An 18,759-nucleotide genomic window follows, 5' to 3' on the forward strand; every position below is an offset into this window, starting at 1 on the left:
TTTTAGGAACCCTAATGGCATGTTGTTTTTGTTGTACACCGTTAAGTCAGAACCTTTAGTAGGTTTTTGGAAACAGTTTAATTGCACAAGAAGAGAGGTGAATTTGAACTGCATGCCTTTGGGACTGGAGTGCAGTTTCTTACCACTAGACCACCAGAGCATGTTATCAAGCTGCCAACTGAAAGGCCAGCAGTTCATATCTACCAGCTACTTCACAGAAACATACTTTGGCCATGTTGTCGAGAGTGGCCAGTTCCTGGAAAGAGGGTATTGTTTGGAAAGGTGGTGGTTAAATGAAGAGGAAGACCCTCAAAAAGACAGCTGACATAGTGACTACAACAATGTGCTTAGTTAAGCACAGATGAGATTGTGAGGGTGGTTCAGCATTGGGCAAGAAAGGTTTCTAATGATGAATGAATTTAGTTATCTTTTCATGTACTTATGGTCATTTTCATTATCTTCCCTGGAAAAACTGTACATGCGGAAATAGTTTAATTTATGTTTATTTTTGGCTATGCATACTTTCAATGACACTTTTTAATCTGAGGATAGATTGGACAAATTATTCCAGGTTGGTGAAGACTAAGCAAAATGAGCACAGAATGCATTACGGGATCTTGGATTGAATCCTGGACCAGAAAAAGGACACTACTGGATGAGATGGTTAATACTGTATGATAGCTTGACTCGGCTGTTCTTAGAGATTTGGGACATGCTACGTAGTCACTGTGAATTGTCTTAGGCATTACTCAATGCATTGGTTTGTAGATGGTTAGCTTACTATTATATCTCATAAGTAATTACATTTAGAGCCCACACTACTTAACACAGCAAAGAAAATTCTGTTTCCAAATGGGATTACTTCCATGGGTATGGAGGGCTAAGAGTTTAAGACAAATTTTTTGAGAGATACAATTTAACACAACAGTAAAACATGGTACAATCTGGTGGCATTCCCTGGTTTGTCTGTCTGTCTGTCTTTTTCTCTGTAGACCAAGGAATCCTACCCGGGAGACCCCTTAATAAAGTTTCTTTAACTTAAAAAAAAAAAAGATAAAATCTGTAAAATGGCTGATGGTTTAGCCCAGATATTATCTTCATTTCCTAGTTTAGCTAACTGTATTAAGGCTATATAACATTTTTAACATTAGAAGTTATGTGAAGGTTGCATGCAATTTCTTTTTCTAAGTCTGAAGTAATGTCAAAATATTTTGTTTTTCCAAGCTTAGGGATTGAGTGGTTAGGCACTGTTTATGATGATCTCCTGTACTGAAGTTGTCATTTCAATGCCAGGCTGCCCCTGTCAATTCTCAGGGGCCCGTGTAGCCTGTTATCAGATGATTCCTTAAAGTCCTCTGAGTCACAGAGGATGTGTCCTACAAGAAGCTCTCAGATTCCTTTTGAAGTGGTACCCCCACGGTGGGACAGGAAGGTAGGTGTCAGTGGTCTGGGGCCTTGAGAGGTCTGGGCCTGGGCTTCCTGTCAGCCTGGACTGGCCCAGCACCAGAAAGCAACTGCTCAGGAAAAGATGTGGGGTCTGAGAGAGCTCCAGGGGCCGAGGGAGGTGCTGAGACTCTCATCCTGCTCTGAACATCTGTCTAGGGACTTCCTCAAAAAGTGCTGATGTTAGGCTTCAGCTTCCTGTTGCCAAGGCAGACGATAGTGAACTAAGATGAAGGACACCCAGGCCTCAGAGGAAATGGGAGCTTGGCAGAGACTCTGACCATGTCAGAGTCACGAGGACACACACTCAGGCCCATAGGTTCACTCTGATGTGCTCACTGGGGTGGTCGGGCCCTGACAGACACGCAGATGTATGAACTCCCCATAAGTGTGCATATGGACACAAAGTTTATACACCACTCTAGCTCCGTGCACTATGGCACTGCTGGTACCTAGGCATGAGTCCCACCCTCCCAGCAGTCTGCATCAGAGAGGTGCTGGAGCTGGGCACTGTAGTCAGGGCAGGCTTTAGGGAAGAGGAAGCAGAAAAGGTGAAACAAAAGTGGCATTTGCTCCAGGATGCTTCCCCCTCACTGTGTCTCAGCTTCTATCTCTACGTATCCACTGCTGCTGCCACCTAAGCTTAAAGTTAGACAAAGCTTACAGAGACCCCCGTAGGGGAACAGTTCACTTATGAGGGGCAATGAAGACCAGAGGACACAGGCAAAGATCAAGTGATGAGATGGCAGAAGAGGTTTAGGGGAACCCATGAAGCAGCAAGGCCTGGCACTGGAAGCCAGCACAGGAGCTGGAGGCAGGACTCAGGAAGGCGGGTGAACCCTCCATGCAGATTCCTTTGAATCAGCAGGTGCCCACAGCAGTCCAGGGCTGCAATGGCTGTCCTCACAGTGGTCCAGGACCCAGGGACACTGCAGCTCCGTGAAAGACATGCAGCTCGTTCATGTCCCTTGTACGGCCTACCCTGTGCAGCTTCTGCCTGAGGGTATCTCTCTGGATTCTGTTTCTGCTGACCAAAAGTCACTTCAAACCATCTTGAGCTGCCAAGAAAAGCAACTGTCTTACAAAATTCAAAGGGCAGAATGAGATGCTGGATGCCGGCACCCTCCTTCCAGTCCCTGTGTTCCTCTGTCCTCCCCTGGCTGTTCTCAGTGATCTCCATACTCACTTCCCCAAAGTTCTAGAAAGTTTCCAAAACTGTGTCTCACAGTTCCAAATCAGCTTGTTTTCACGTGCTCAGCCCAAACACTGTAGCTGAGACTTCCCTAGATTGCCACTCAGTGACCCAAGTTTGGAAGGGTCAAGGCCTCAGGGAGACAGACTGGGCAGGCAGAAATGTGTGTCTGTTCAGCATGAGAGGCCCAGTGATGGATTCAGCCATCTGAGTGTGTTGATCTATCCTGCCAAGCCTTTGGGGCAGGTGCCTCCACCTACCAGCTACAGCCAAGAACAAGGGAGTCTACATGTATGAAGCTTGTGAGACTGGCTTCTTGAAGACAAAGGTTTCTTAAAGGAAGAGAGCAATAATCTCGTTTGGTTACTTGGACTCGATTCTGGAAACGCAGGTGAGCAGTTTCAGCACAGGTGGGCAATAGTTAGAGCTATATTTTACAGTATATACCTGGATGGAAGGAAGGGAGGGAGGGGAAGAAAATAGAAATAAGTGGTAGAGGGAGCCAGATGTGTACCAGGTGAGATGACTAGGGCAGGAAGGGACTTGAAGAGTGGCACTGGAGATGAGCATAAGTGAGTGCACTTAAGAGAGTGGGTCTTGGTGAGAAGTGAGGGGTGAAAGTCTTGTTTCCTGGGATGGGACCCAAGATAAGGGAGAAGTCTGAAAGATTAGTGGGAACCTGCTGAGAGTGCAGAGTATAGGAGACATTGAAGCAATGTTCTTGAGACAGCTGGACACATCCTGAGTGGGGACCAGGTGTGGGTGGGCAGGCTTGGGTGCAACCAGCACAAGAGCCATGAAAGCCGCAGAGACAAGGAGGGAGTGGCTAGGCTGGCTGTTCTCCCCTGCTCCAGCTCCCTGTAGCCACTGTTTCCTCCCTCAGGGTGGCCAGGCCCTCAGTTCGCTGGCCATGGTCACACCCACATGCTCCCCTGCCTTGAGATGGGTGGAGAGAGCTCAGAGGCAACTACTCTTCTGGCCCAGCTGTTGCTCAGAGGCTGATAAGAGTGCTACACGCTAGCGCTCCTACAGCCACCTCAGCCCAAGCAGAGCTGCCAGCAACATGAAGGACGAAGTGGCTCTTCTGTCCACTGTCACCCTTCTGGGAGTTCTGCTGCAAGGTGGGTTGGCTCCTGTCTGGGATGTGAGTGGACATCGGGCTTCTGTGGGTTGCCTTCTAGGCCCTGGGGAGGAGCTGGCCCTTGCCAGATGACAGATGTGAAAGCCTCCAGCCCTGGCAGAGGATGCCTAGGCCAGAAGTCACCAAGCTCTTAAGGCTTCACAGAAGTCCATAATGCCCCAGAGTCCAACTGCCAGCTGAGGGGAGTGGGGTGGGAAGAACCTGGGTGGAGGGTCAGTAGGGTAAACACTGTAGTGTCTACAAGGAACTGGAGTTTCCAAAGACCAAAGCTGAGAGCCTGGTCATGAGGACCGACAGTGAAACAGGAAAAGGTCTTAACCCTGAGGACTGTTTGGGTGAGGCAGGGATGTCAGACACCTTGAGTAAGATTGGCAACTGACCACCCTCCGCCAGCATAAGGAACCCTAGATGAGGGAAGCAAATATCAGGGTCAAATGGGGCAGAAAGGCTGTGCTGAGCTACAGGAAGTCAGGATAAATGTCTGCACAGCAGTCAGTACTTAAATAGGGCAGCCAACTCCCTCTCTCCAGAAGGAAGAGATACACTAGCACAGATACCTTTTGGCACTCATTGCTTCTGGATGGTTATGTCTGCAAAGGGCCTGGCACCAAAAGCACTAGGACCACAAGATTTGTAGACACACACAACAGGAAACACCAAGTATTGAGTTGGAAGTGCGAGGAGATTTGGGGCCTGGCTAGGACAAAGAGAACCCCTAGGGCCTAGAAAGAAGGGTGGCAGAGTTCTGGAGTTAGGCTGGAAAAGTCCAAGCTCCAAGTAGGAAGTAGGACAGTGTACGTCAGATTTAAGCCAGGGTCTATGCAAGCTAAAGGGCAAACTGAGGCAGAAGCCCATGCTAGTTTGGAAGCAGCACAAGGACTCAGGCTTGAGTGACCCCGATGGGAGGTAAAGTCAGGTCCAGCGGGACCAGGGACCTGATGGAATGCACACAGCTCTGTTCTCTGGGGCTCTGGTGGCACTTCCTTTTTTTGGACCCCACAGTTGAGTCTGAGGTGTCTATTTGCCTGTTTTTTGCAAGTCAAAGTTTCTAGCGGCCCCTCCCAAGTGCAGATGTCCTTGTGCTAGGGCAGGACAGAGCCTCCTTTTACGGAGATGGTGCGTGCCAGACCAGAGAGCGGGACCAGGAGGCTGGGGGTGTCTGGGGGGTGCCGGACCTGACTCTCCCGCCCCCTCCACAGCCTACTTCTCCCTGGAGGTGATCTCGGCACGACGGACCTACCGCGTGTCGCCACCGCTCACCACCGGCCCCCCGGAGTTCGAGCGCGTCTATCGAGCTCAGTGAGGCGCGGGTGGGGGCGCCCAGAGCCCCGGGCACACTGAGGGTGAAACCCAACTCCGAGACGCCTTTTTTATGCTTGCCCCCGCAGGGTGAACTGCAGCGAGTACTTCCCGCTGTTCCTTGCTACGCTCTGGGTTGCTGGCGTCTTTTTTCACGAAGGTCTGGGCGTGGGGCAGGGCTAGGGGCTGCAGTGAGCGCCTGCGTGCCTTTGGGAGCTCACGCCTCCGCGCCCGCAACTCTCCCAGGGGTGGCAGCGATATGTGGCCTGGTCTACCTGTTCGCGCGCCTCCGCTATTTTCAGGGATACACACGCTCTGCGCAGTTCAGGTGAGAACCCGTGCGGGGCTCCTGGGAGGGGAAACCAGTCTGGGGACAGGTTTGTGGGCGGCTTCCCGGCAGCTGGTGTGAAATAGGGGTCCCGTGGTGGAGAGGAGGTGGGCCGGCCGGATTCCGCAGGGGAAGGCGGAGGGCCCCGCCTGCGCCACCTCCGCTGAGCACCGCCCACAGGCTGACCCCGCTCTACACGAGCGCGCGTGTACTCTGGCTGCTCATGGCCCTGGGGGCGCTCGGACTGCTGGGTCACTTCCTCCCGGCCACACTGCGTGCTGCACTCTTCGCACAACTGTGGGGTTTGCTGCCTGAGGTCTGAAACGACGAGGATACACAGGGCATCCGAGGAGCCCGAAAAGACCTGACGCCTCCCGGACGACGGGGAGGGGGTGGGGTGCTCACCCTACAGTCTCTAATTAAAATTCCATGGCTAAGAACCTGCAGTTGCTGCGAAGTTCTGTGAACTGCCAGGAAGCCTAGAGGCAACAAGTGGAACAGCCAGGAGGGCTTTCCGGAGGTGGTGGGCCGGTCTGTGGAAGGAAGTTTTCTTCTAGGGGAGCTCAGCGAGGCACTGGAGACCTTGGGTGCCTAAAGAAAGATCTAGTTCTTTATCTCTTCCTGGCCATGATGCCCTTTTCACCAGGATTTATCCAGTGCATGCCTTCAACACTTAGCAAGACCCTCAGTCGTCCTATTCTTCATCCACCAGCCTTCACAACCAACACTGTCAGGTGCCGTAGAACAGATAAAATGTACACTCACAGCAACTCTACTAGCAACAGCAGATTGTAACCCTGTCCTATCTTGTACCACCCTCATCATCTCTGACTCACTTGTGACCATTACTGCAGCCGCTATGTCAGTCTTACCTCACTGAGGGTCTTCCTCAGCCAACACAGTTGTTGTGTACCATTGAATCACAACTGACTCCATAACTGACACTCTCAGGTTATCAGAAAGTTAATAGTAAGGGAGGAGGTTGCCCATTCTTATGCTGCAGAGCAGCTGGTGTACTCCAATTGCGTGTCTTTGGGATTGCAGTGCATCTTAACAGTAGGCCACTAGAGCTTCCTCATCCAACTCCATCTGTCAATCTGCTTGGAACCCTGGGCAAGGGCTTTAAAACAACAACAACCAAAAGACCTAGTGGCAATTGGAATACACTGGCTGCTCAGTGGGAGAAGGATGGGCAATCTCCTCTGGTGGATTAAATGCGTCTGAAAACCTGCTGGAGGGTCTGCTGTGGATGGGTTCCAACTCCCGGGTACACAGGAAGAAGAAGGAAGCTTTGGTGATCAAGTCTCCAGCATCTAGAAAGGGGTGGGTGTTGGGTGAAAATTCCTGCTGAGGTCCAGTGTGGATGACCATGAGGAATACTCAGTGTAGTCTTAGTCTTGATAACTCTCAAGGAAACATTCAGGTGCCTTGGTGACCGACACCAGAAAGGCGGCTTGCTGGCCAGACAAAACATCCTTAAAAGGGATTAGCTGAGCCAACAAAGGGCTAAGCTTGTTTGTTCTCTTGTTGTGTACCTTTGAATCAGATCCCACTGGCACAGGAGGAGATTTCCCCTTCATCTGTAGCAGAGCATCTGTGAACCTCTCACGCCTTTGGGATTGCAGCACAGCTTCTTGCCACTAGGCCACCAGAGCTCCCTCCGGGCCAAACTTTTGAAGCGGGGGTAGCTGTGTGAGATAGCTCATTTTAGGGAAGACCTTACCATGTTGCAAAGACCAGGAAGGAAAGATGAGAAGGGTCTTGGGGATCTAGGATAAGGATAGAACTCAGACCTATTAAGAAGGAGGGATATAAGAAGGCTGAGGGATGAGTTGGGTTTGAGTAGTTCAAGGAAGGCTCTGAATGTTGGATATTTGGGTCTGGATGCCTGGACACCTCCACTGTGATATGATATGGGGTGGGGGTGTTTTGAGGGCATCTTCAGAGGTTGAACAGACCCTCTCAAGAAGATGGGGCTGGGGTTATATGAAGTGCCGTACAGCCATGCAGCCACGCAGATAGGAAAGACTCCTTTGGCTTGGTGGGAGAGTTAGAGCTGAAGCTGGCTGGAGCTTTCTGGTGCTGAGGCTCCTCTACACATCCACAGGATTAACCCCAGCATACCAGGGAAATCCAAAAGGCTGTCAGCAGGAGAGGAACATTCCAGTTGAAGCACACACTTCATTAACCCTTTATTACAAGTCACGCTCTTATAGAAGTATATGTGGACTTACGTGAAAAAATCAAATGTATCCAAGAATAAAAAACACAGCACATAAAGTAGTATATGCATTCCAGTGTTCACGCTAGAGACAGCGGGCACCCAGGAAAAAGCTCTTCTAAAACGGCTTGGCTCTAGCCTGCCAGTGAGAACGTTCTGGGTGGCATAGTGCCGACCCTCAGGCACAGTGGGGGGCCGCCTGCCTCCTCCGAGGCCCAGTGGCGGGGCAGCACCAGCTACTGGGGCCTCCGGGCCAGCGGTGGACCCCGGGCCACCTGGACCCTGCTCCAGGCAGGGCTCTTCAGGCAGAGGCAGCCACACCTAGTCCTCCCAAGCAGCGGCTACATCGTGGTCTTCAGGTACTGCCACCCTCAGGAGCCCTGGACTTAGTCGGCCTTTTTCAGGAAGATCTGGAAGAGCAGGGCTGAGGGTCAGCAGGGCTCAAAGTGCCAGTCAGGTTCAAATACTGCTCCCTGCACCCAGCCCACTTCACCTCACTCAGAATGACCCAAACTGGTGAGTCTGTCTGGATGGAGAGGCGCAGTGCTTCCAGGGGGCCGAAGGCTGGATCCACCTCACCCTCCGCCACACCTTTGTGGAAGGAACCTAAGAGAGAGTAGGGCTGAGAAACTGTCCCAGAGACCTCCAGCCACAGGGCCTGCCGGCTTAGTCCTGCCCCTCTCCTCAACTCACTGATCTGGAGGTAACCGTCAGAGCTCCGAGGGTACCGAAGTGTGGCTGAGCGGCCCTCCTGCAGGGCCTCCTTATCTGATTGGGGGTTCTGGGGACAAACACAAGGGGCTGTCACTATGTATTTTGGTTGGGGTGTTGCCAGGCTTCAGTGCACCTCCATTCCCACCACACTCACATCAAAAGGGAGCACCTCCACAGAGGTGTTGAAGAGCTTATCCTCTGGGTGTTCGATGTTTCCACTGCGGAAGAAGAACCTGCACCAGACAGGCCTGTGAGCTGCTGCATGGCGGGCCCCTGCCCAGGTGCAGTGCCCACAGCCCCCAAAATAAAAGGCCAGACCTAGGCCTGGGAAGCCTAGGATCTAGGTACAGGGGAAAAGCTGGGTACAGCCACCAAAGCCTTATTCATAGAGGGAATGGTGATAAATACCAGGGGTACTACCACCCTTAGAAGTAGCTACAGTTAAGTATAAACCCCACTTTGCAGACTAAGAAACTAAGGCACAACTGAAATTTAGTAATTAGCTTCAGATTCTAAGGGGTGCCTGTAGACCCGGACATTTGTGGTGAAGGCTGTACCTTGGGGGCTGGTGCCTAATTGGATCTCTCCCCCCAGCACTGACCGCTCAAGGCGTAGTGGCTGGAAGAATCGGAAGCGGATGAAGTCTCCTGCAGCAGGTGTGAAGGCCCAAAAGAAATCCTCACGCAGGTAGGCCTTCTCCAGGGTGAAGTGCTGGTATGTCTTGAGGCTCGTGCTCACCTCCGCTGGTGGATTGACATGCTCCTTCCGCAGTGCCTGCTTCCCAAAGTCTTTGTCCTGAAGCCATGGAGAGATAGTGAGGTTAGGGGGCTGACATCCTGGATCTGTCCTGTCACCCGTCTCTGGCCCCAGTTTAGGGTCTGCCTAGATCAGCCCAGTGGGCCTGGTGAGCATGTGGCTTGGCACACCTTCAGTTTCTGGATCTTGCCTGCCAGGGAGGAGTGAGTGCCCACATGCTGGAAGAGGGACGGCTTGAAACGGATCCGAAGATTGGCCTTCTGTCGGTCACAGTGCTTCTATGGAAAGAGAGCAGCAGCATGGCTCAGCCCTGCCTCCCAAGACAGGGCCTCACCTGGAGGACAGTCAGGGACCTTGTGCAGCAGAGACACACAGACAAGGAGCCAGTCCACTGGAGTATCCCACACTCACCGCATCTTTCTCAGGGTTGCAGACCTTCACCCACAGAATGTGGTCTAGGAGCCAGTCGATGGGCTTGTCCCGGTAGAACATGAGGATGAACTCCACAATCAGGCTCAGATCCAGTGACTTGAACATCTTCCCTGTATTGGGGTCAGGAGGGAGAGGAGCTGAGTGAGTAGGGCAGGTCCTACTTAAATCTTTGTGAGGATCACTGGGAGAGTCCCAGAGAAAACCCAGGGGGACTGTCTGCAAGCTTCAGACAGATGTGGGCACAAGAGGCATGTGGGTGGTGAAGCCAGGGATCCCCGATGCTGGGAGAGGGAGCGGGAATGCATGGTGTGGGGCTGGGGCAGGAATTCTAGACAAGGCTTGAATCTTCACAAAGATTTGCAGCCTTACCACAGCATGATCATGGGATGAGAAAAACGGCAGGGACTGACAGATGATGACTGAGGCAGAGAAGTAGGCTGGCTGGAGGTCTGTGATAAGGTGGCAGGGGGTGTACGCACCAATAAAGCCAAGCTGGGAAAACTCCAGGATCATCCAGTCCTCTGAGGGTTGCTGGAGGGCGAAGTTCTTCATGGTGCTCAGGTAATTGGGCTTGGCGACAATGTCATCCTCCAGCTACACAGGCAGGAGGGAAGGAGAGAGATCACCCCTGACAACTGGCTGAGACTCAGGATGGGCATAAGAGCAAGCTCAACACTAAAGGGCAAAACAAAGCAAGAAAGCCTCCCACTGGCACCTGACCCACACTGCCCTCGAGGTGCAGCAGGATCTCAGTGCTGACCTGCACATAGTAGATGCCTTTGGACTGTGCATACATCATGAGGAAGCAGTAATCGAGGTTCTGTTTGGTCCTCCACCTAGGGGACAGAGATAGGGGCCTCAGACCCATAGGATCCCTTCCAGTGGGGCTATCATCATAGGGACTAACAATGGTTGTGGGGAGCCCACTGAGTGGGAGGGACCCAGGCCCATCATGCACGGCATAGCAAGGCACTGCTGGAAGGACCCTGGATTTATTTAGACTGATAAGACTAGATTCTTATTGCACAGAGATGTGCAGGTTGCTGGGACCATAGGGGGAAGGCCAATACCTGACTCTTTCTTTGGGGTCCCCAAAGGATTCACGGAGGCGAGAAAAGTCAGGATAGAAATGGGGGGACGGGGAGATGACCTCCAGGAGCCCAGAATGGATCTCCGTGGGGAACCTGAGAGACAGGAAGGACTAGTAAGTGTGAAGCCTACAGGGACTGAAAGGATGGGGTGTACCGAGTCAGCCAGACTTCCCTTTCCTGAGGCCCACCACACACACATTTCCCCACACTACACCCAGCCTACTAAGGTAGTGAGGCTCCAGAGAGGGGTTGAGTCACCTCTACATACACTCTCCCTTCAGCCCACGGGAGCTTCTTCCTCAGCAGAGAGGAAATACTGGCTAGTGGGGGAGGCAGGCACCCGGGCTGAGGTACCCCCCTCTACCAGCTTTGTCAGGCTGCTGGTACTCACAAGGCCTTGATGTTCTCTGTCACCGTCGAGGTATACTGTGGGTCAGTCTGTGGGGAGACCAAGCACTCTAAGCCGAGCCTCCACCCCAAGTGACCTGGGAAGAAGGGGCTGGGGGAAGTGTGCAGGCTGTGGATGCCCACACATGGAGAGAAGAAGCCCTGCCCCCCTCATGAGAGCCTGGGTCTACGGTGCTATATGTACATCACAAAATAGTCTTTCAGGGTACTAGTCTTTTCATAGACTATTTCTTGTTCAATTTCCTATCTTGACTTATGAATGGGTCTGATAGTCAAATATTTATTAATGATCTACTGAAAAGTTTGTTTTAGTTTTATTTCTCCTTCATATTATTTTGTGTATCTTTCTTTCATGTCCACTCAATCGGATGGTCCAACCCACTTGCCTCAGCTATCAGCACCACGATGACTGAATCCTCCTTCTCCTGCGGGCTTAGCTCCGAAATGAGTGAGTGGAGTGTATCTGTCAGGTACGAATGCACCTCTCGCCGTACACTTGGGATTCCCATAACCACTGACACTGCAAGGGATGCAGGGGTGATGCTGGGCACAGCACCTGGGTCTGCCACACCCCAGCCTGTTCCCCTCCCTGGCCCTACCCTACCTCCGGTGCGGCCCTGGCCCACACGCACTGCAGGCTGCAGGCTGCTCTCCTTGGCCAGCAGATGTGGCAGGTGATGGAAGACAGTGGGCAGATGCAGCACATGCTTGTGTGAGATGTTCCAGGGTTTGAGTCTTGGATCCTCTAGATGAGGTAAGGAATTGTTCAGATAAGTGCAGCCTTAAATCCTTCCCACTCTTCTTCCACACAGGCTCTGCAGCTAACCTGTTAGGCGGCCCCAGGTGCGATTGCTGTCTCCGTCCCGCAGCGCCTGCCTTTCTGACACAGCCCTCTTGATCTCATCCAGCACCAGGTTGAGCTCCTTGGAGCGCTTGAGGCTTTCCTGTTCAGCTGCATGCAATCGGTCCCGCAGTGCCAGGAACTCCCGCTGGTACACGTCCACTACATCGCCTGGAGGCGGACGGTTTGCCTGCTATCACCAGGGGGCGGCCTAGAGCCGACCTACCACAGTGAGTGTGCTCTAGCCTGTATGCATGTCGGGTGCTTGCTACATGTGAGCTCTCCAGGGTTATATAAGAGTCACTCTAAAGTCCCATCAACACTCACAACATTCATACATGGGGAAGAAATGCATCTACTAGGGGAATTAGCGCTCTTCCAGGCCATGCCCCCTCCCCCAGCAATTTTCTCCTTTAAGAAAGCATCTGCAGTGGGAAGGCCCAAGGGATCACTTACAGCCAGGCTCCTGTGGGGCAAGCATGGACAGAGATTGGAAAGGTTTGAGATGGAATCTTCTGCCTGGTGGCTCCCAGAGCCTGTGCTTCTCCCAGCAAGTGTTCCTTCCAGAGGGTAAATCACCCTTTCCAGGGCACAAGGACCTGGCCCCTCCTCAAGAAGTGCCACAGGCCACCAATCTTCTCTTTCTCCTCTCAGCACTTGTACATTACTCCCCCCTACCCCCACCCCTGCACTGGCAAGTCACAGGCAGCCCCGTTCCCATCCAAAGATAGGCCCCCCCTCCTTAGATGGTCCCCTCCCTGGACTACTCTTTTCATCCTCCAAGTGGGACTGAATTTGGCACAGGGTCTATGACAATATGCACTTGGGGTCTTGTCTGTCACTGCCACAGTTCCTACTGTTGCTCTCTATGTACTAGACACGTGCCTAGATTCCCATTCAGTCACACAGCAGTTCAGAGGGTGTATGTATACTGTAGTTACAATCTCTATTTCTCAGATGGGCACATGAAGTTCAGAAGCAGCTCAGAAATGTACACTGATAGAAGGATGAATAAACAAAATATGGTAAACACACACAATGAAATCCAATGGAGTCACAGAGATAAATGAAGTCCTACAGAAACTAGAACATGGATGAACCTTGAAAACATGGTTAGTGAAGTACTCAGCTCCAAAAGGACAAATACTGTATGATCCCATCCACTTCCTAAACAACATGCCTCAGGAGACTCTATGAACTTGGATAAATGTCAATAGTTGTAGAGGGGCTACAGGCCTTTTGTTCATAAGGTCACTATGAATCGTGCTCAACTCAAAGGCAATCAACAACAACAATAAATGTACAGGAACCAAAGTTTATCAGTGGTTACTGGAGATTGGAGGGAGAGGAAAAAAGGGGGTCATTGTTTAGGGGCAGTGAGTGTCTGATAAGGGTGAAAAATTTGAAAGTCGATAATGGTTGATATTTGATTACACAGCATGGTGATAGGAACTAATGTCACTGAATTGTGCATGTGAAAATGCACAGGTTGAAATGGCAAAGGTTGTGTAATGTGTGTGTGTGTGTTAATAGTTACTGTTATCGAGTATGACTCATAGCAACCTCATAAACAATAGATCTGAACTCTGTCCTATCCTGTGCTGACCCTATCAATGTGTACCGATAATGATGATGATTGCACAACATGGTGACAGGAACTAATGTCACAGAATTGTGCATGTGAAAAAAAAGGTTGACATGGGGGAGCTCTGGTGGCCTAGTGGCAAGAAGCTGCACTGCAATCCCAGAGGCACACGGTTGGAATCCACCCGCTCTGCCGGAGAAGGAGGGACAATCTCCTCCTGTACCAGTAAGATCCGATTTGATGGTACACACACACAAAAAAAGAATAAATAAAAATAAAATTTTAAAAAAAAAGGTTGACATGGCAAAGGTTGTGTTATATATATTGTAGTAAAGTGTTATCAAGTACAACTCATAGCAACCCCATAAACAATAGATCTGAACTCTGTCCTAGCCTGTGTAATCCTTATCAATATGTAAATATATATTTATGATAGCCTAGTGGTAAAGTGCTTCACTGCCAATCCAAAGGTACACAGTTCCAATCTACCATTTGCTTCATGGGAGAAAGATGGGCAATCTTCTCCTGTGTGATTTACAGCCTCTAAAACCTTGCTGGAGGGTCTACTATGAGTCCCTTCTGACTTGATAGAATATAACTATATATAACTATATATATGTGTGCATATATACACATACATACATATATATTTTATATTTATTTATATTTTATATATATATATGTAAAACCTCTTTTTAAAAACCACAAGATTTTTTTAAAAAAGCAAAAACAAAAGAAACAAGCTCTAGGTCACCCAGTGAGTCAGTGATGAAGAGAGCTCTGAATTCTCTGAATTTCCTGATCTGTGTCTCCAAAGACCGAGATGAAGCCTGGGCCACCTGGAAGGGTTTGTCCAGCACCCAAGAGAGTTGTGTCAACACTTCCAAATGAACTCCAGCTGGTGGAGGCCCAGCCCAGGGCGTTAAAGATGCAGACGGAGAACAGCAATGAACAGCATAGGCCAAGTCCTAGCAGCACCGCACAGGTGGAGCAGGTGGCCTCCTCCTCCACAATCAGGGGAGTGCCCAACACAGAGGGGTCCCCAGGGCACCTAGTGCCTTGCTCTGCAGGCCTACGGGGATCAGCAAGTAAGAATGAGATAAACAACACCCAGCAGCTGGCTCCATCCTCAAGGCCTTTTCTAATCTATCTTTTGCCTCCTTTATTTGCAATCTGCCACAGCTCCTTTTATTTGTCTAGTGCTTACAACTTTAAACATGAGATTTCCTTTTTGCTTCTAGGCCTGATGAAAACATATGTAATCTTCAAAACCTACTTGCAAAATCTTCATGGCTAGCAGGCCTTCCAGAACCCCTGTATTATTACCCTTAGAGCAGTTCATCTGTTCCTTGATGCCTAGTGGGTTTGCAGGCCCCTGCCTGTCAGTGGTCCCTGGTAGGTGCTAACCCTCACAGGTCTGTGTACCAAAGGTCATGACCAAAGCCAAAGTCCAATCATCTCAGACACCCTCCCTATAGTAGCCAAGAACTGGGGACTCAATGCCAAGTCCTAGGAGAGGAGGAATGAATGCTACAGGGCTTGGCACCTGTTGTGGGGAGGATCTTCCCAGCAGCACCATCTTTCATACTCCTCCAGATCATCCCTGTATCTCTCCCTTCTCCGTATTTTGTTCATCACAGTAAAGCCTATAGAACTTCAAAGCAGCCCCAAGAGAGAGAAGGAGGGAGGCTATTGGGTTACAGATCTCTGAAACTTCTCTCTGGAATCCCTTGACCAGGGAAGCCAAGCCCTCCAACACTTACCTGACCCGTGCTGAGCCCACACAAATAGGGAGTGAACACTTAGCTGCTGAGGCTCTCAGAGCCCCTGTGAGAAAATGAAGAGCTTCCAGGATGAGGCATGTAGTTCCCTTTTGACTGCTGCAAAGCCTACTGACACTTATATCCTATGAGACCTATGGGCCCAAAGGCCCAAGTCTTTGCTGAGGCAGTCCTTGGGCCACTGGCATACCAAAACAGCTCTCTGAAGTGGAATCAGTCTGAAGCAGGCTAAGGAGTTGAGGAAGAGAAGTGTTTAGCCTACTAGGTCTGGGCACAGCCTACTCCCTAGCTCTGGGCACAGCCTGCTCCCTTGCCCTGGATGCTCCCCAGGTCCCCAGCCCCCAAACCAGGTCTTGAGCTTCCTTATACCAGGGCTGATACCCAATGGTTGCTTGAGTCTGCCTCCTGCATCATACATAGTCCACAATGACCTCTTCTGTCATTTCCCTGAACACTGAAGGCCCTGAGTCTCTGCATTAGCCCCTGTTCCTACCTAACCCTGCTTGCTACCTGGAAGCCTCCAGACCCAGACTCTAATTACTGGCATCTCAAGTGGTGGGTCCATTCTGTGCTTGCCTCTAAAATCAGAAACGAGCTCCATGCTTGCCTCCAAATAGCTGGGCTTTATGCCAGGCTCTGCCAGGCTATCTCAGCATCCTACAACCCTCATGGGGCTGGGGCGTGGAGTGAGATGTTGAGGTTAAGAAGGAAGCTCAAATGATAGACAGAGGCAAAGTCTTGGACTGGGTAGAGTCTCCTGGAGCTGAGGCTGGAGAAGCCTTGACTTCTCCTTCTGTCCAAACCTCTGCACCCCAGAGAGGAGGGGAGCAGGTGCCTGGCCCCTAGTGGAGCTGCCCCAGGGAAGGATCAGAGCTGGGCCCCACTGTTTGAAATGAGGTCTAGCTCCTTTCTCACTTCTTCCCCTGAAGACACAGTAAGCAGGACACCCAAAAGCCTTTTGATGGGTCACATACACCACAATCTTCCACCTGGTTCCTTCTTGGTTGAAAAAATAAATCCACCACAAAAACAAACAGGCCCAAGAGCTAAGTAAAGCTAGAGTAAAATGCTCTAGTACTTAAGGAGGTGAGTGAGACAGGCTCAGAGAGACACAGGCACATGTCAGCTTTAGCTGTTAACCTCAGGGAACAGGGGGCTATGGAGAGAGTGATGGTCACTACCTCTTTAGGCCCTGTGCCCTCCCCTTGGAGCCAAGGAGAGCATTTATTCTTCCTGAAGTCCATGTTTCCAGGAGGTAGCATTAGCCTGGCCCAGACACTGAAGCAGATTGTATGGCTGTAGCCCAGGGCCAGGCCCCTGGAGGCTTTGCTTTCTCCTTTAGCAAGTGCCTAAAGATCTAGTTTGAGAACTATTAGAGTTGCTTCAAAGACAAAGCTGGATGTGATACTGGGCCCTAAATCCTTGTCAAGGCCTACGAGTACTTTCACTGCTCTTGACTGTGGGAGACTTCCTGTCTCATCTTTCTTTCCTGAACTTCCAGAATGTCCCTTCTCCTGCTACCCCTTTCACCTGGGTCTCCCTGTCCTGCAGGTTCTGACTCCTCTGCCCTTCCCCTAAGTCCTGAAGCCTAGGCCGGCTCTGTTCTAACAATCTTTGCAAACTGGAAGTTATGGTTGTGTCTGTCCTGAGACCTGCTCAGCCAGCAAACACAGAGTGACTTGGCTAATCTAAGAGTCACAAGGGTTCACATCACAGTCCTGATTTTTGGCTTCTCTTGAGGCTTCCAAAGAGCTGGCCTATCTGGGATCCAACAGAATAGTTACTCCCTCTCCACACCTCATAGATTCCTGGAATTTTACTCCCCAGGACTATGACCCCTCTGAGCTCTACCCTTTGATGGTTCGTAGTACTCTGCTCCCTAGATCTCTGTAGGGTTAGCCTTCTGGATGTTACTCCTCCAGTACAGTGGGACTTAGAAGGACTCACTAAAACCTCCCTACTCTACTGTCCCCAAGGCTAGCTTCTGGTGTAGAGGCAAACCGTACAGAGAATGGTCCAAGAGGCCTTGATTTGAAGTGCCTGCCATCAGGAGGCCATGTACCTGCTGTAGTAAGTACATAGGAACTAATCTGGCTGAGTATAGACTGCAAAAGCTCATCACCTACATAGAAAAAAATGTGCCCCAGCCCTACAAGGAGGGCTGGCAGCCCTCTATGCCCTGCCAGAACCCAATGCCACTCTTGCTGTTCAGGTCTCCCTATGTGGCCACTCTCCCAAGAGGCCCAATTCCCTTCCCCAAGTGACATGTCTCACCCACAGTTTCTAGGTTAACCATGCCCCTCTTAGAGAGATTCATCACATTGACAGAGAACTTGCTCCCTGTGCCAAGCCTAGAGGTCTCCAGACCTGGGTTGCTGTACTGTAGAACTAGGACTAGAGACCTCAAGCCCAATCTTGGCAAGAGCCTGGGCTGAGCTGGCAGAAGTAGTTGGGGAGTTTGGCCTTGGGAGGTGCCTGATCCTACTTATCTAGCCTTATCTAGAATGGTGTTGGGGACAGGGAAGCAGGAGGTGGGAGGGAGGAAGGCAGAAGGTTAGCTAGCCCCTGCCTGATCTGCTCAGGCCTCCTGCAGGAAGGCCAGGAGGCAGGAAGGAAGCCTGATGCCTCCTGTTTCAGGCTCAGGGGGTAAGGGCCTTTGAGGGTTTCCTCTGCACTCCACCACCACCAACTCTGGTCAGTGTCCAAATGTCCTGGCCAGGCTAAGAGGGCCAAGGCTGGATCGCAGAGTACCTGACCAATTCCAGGTATCAAGGTCGCCCAGCCAGACCACACAAAGTAAGTTATAGGTCATCAGTGCTGGCCGGGCTGCTTAGGAGGCCCTCTACTCACTACTACTGGCAGCCTCCAGGGCTTGCCGCAGGAGCTAGGCATGCAGGAACATCAAGAAAAGTGGGCTGGGGCAGAGGCCAGCTCTAGATTTCTGGCTGCTTTACACCTGTCTCAGAACATTGTGAGTGTTCCCTGCAAAGGTGCCTGGGGCTGGCACGCTGGGGACCACTGCTCACAGCCATCTCTGTGACCTTGTATCTCTGAGAATTTCCAGGGTCCTTAACCTGAAGGTACCAGTGACCACCCTAACATCAGTTTAACTATGCCACAAAGGCCAATCCAAGCGTTGGACGGGACCACTCCTCTCACACCCCAACCCTGCCAAGCGCTCGGCCCCCAGGGGCCCAGCTCGGGTCAGGGAAAAATTTCCTTGTTCCAGCAGCAAACAAGTGGGGGCGAGGACGGGAGGGGCGTCCTCTCGCGCCGCCCGGGCTGGGAAGGGGCGCCTGCGTCGGCTTCCGGCCGCCTCCTGGGGCCACTGCCTGGACCCTCCGGCCGCCCGCGTCCAGGTGTGCCTACGTGTGGGACCAGATCGGGGCCCAACCTGGGAGATGGCGGGGTTTAGGGGACTCACCTTTCTGGCCGCTGAGCGCCGCGTACCAGGAGAGCGAGAGAAAGGCGCACAAGCAGAAGAGCAGCAGCGTCAGGAAGGTGCCATTGCGGAGCCTCATCTCCGG

General features: G+C 51.4%; 2 protein-coding genes across 2 annotated transcripts; one reads left to right on the forward strand and one right to left on the reverse strand.

Annotated features, from left to right (window-relative positions):
* Positions 1–3,698: 3,698 nt before the first annotated feature.
* Positions 3,699–5,725, forward strand: LTC4S (leukotriene C4 synthase). Its single transcript, XM_006898150.1, has 5 exons — positions 3,699–3,756; positions 4,976–5,075; positions 5,165–5,235; positions 5,322–5,403; positions 5,584–5,725. The coding sequence occupies exons 1-5, from the start codon at positions 3,699–3,701 to the stop codon at positions 5,723–5,725; spliced, it is 453 nt and encodes a 150-aa protein (XP_006898212.1).
* Positions 5,726–7,570: 1,845 nt separating this feature from the next.
* Positions 7,571–18,757, reverse strand: MGAT4B (mannosyl (alpha-1,3-)-glycoprotein beta-1,4-N-acetylglucosaminyltransferase, isozyme B). The gene is made up of 15 exons (XM_006898115.1): positions 18,657–18,757; positions 11,852–12,037; positions 11,630–11,770; positions 11,412–11,545; positions 11,009–11,055; positions 10,597–10,710; positions 10,287–10,362; positions 10,006–10,120; positions 9,506–9,636; positions 9,265–9,372; positions 8,940–9,133; positions 8,493–8,571; positions 8,318–8,405; positions 8,118–8,230; positions 7,571–8,034 (listed from the first exon to the last, which is right to left on the reverse strand). The coding sequence occupies exons 1-15, from the start codon at positions 18,751–18,753 to the stop codon at positions 8,011–8,013; spliced, it is 1,647 nt and encodes a 548-aa protein (XP_006898177.1). The 5' UTR covers positions 18,754–18,757; the 3' UTR covers positions 7,571–8,010.
* Positions 18,758–18,759: the final 2 nt, after the last annotated feature.

This window comes from Elephantulus edwardii, unplaced genomic scaffold (assembly GCF_000299155.1).
Source record: "Elephantulus edwardii isolate Elephantulus edwardi_28Jun2011 unplaced genomic scaffold, EleEdw1.0 scaffold00221, whole genome shotgun sequence".
NCBI lineage: Eukaryota > Metazoa > Chordata > Mammalia > Macroscelidea > Macroscelididae > Elephantulus > Elephantulus edwardii.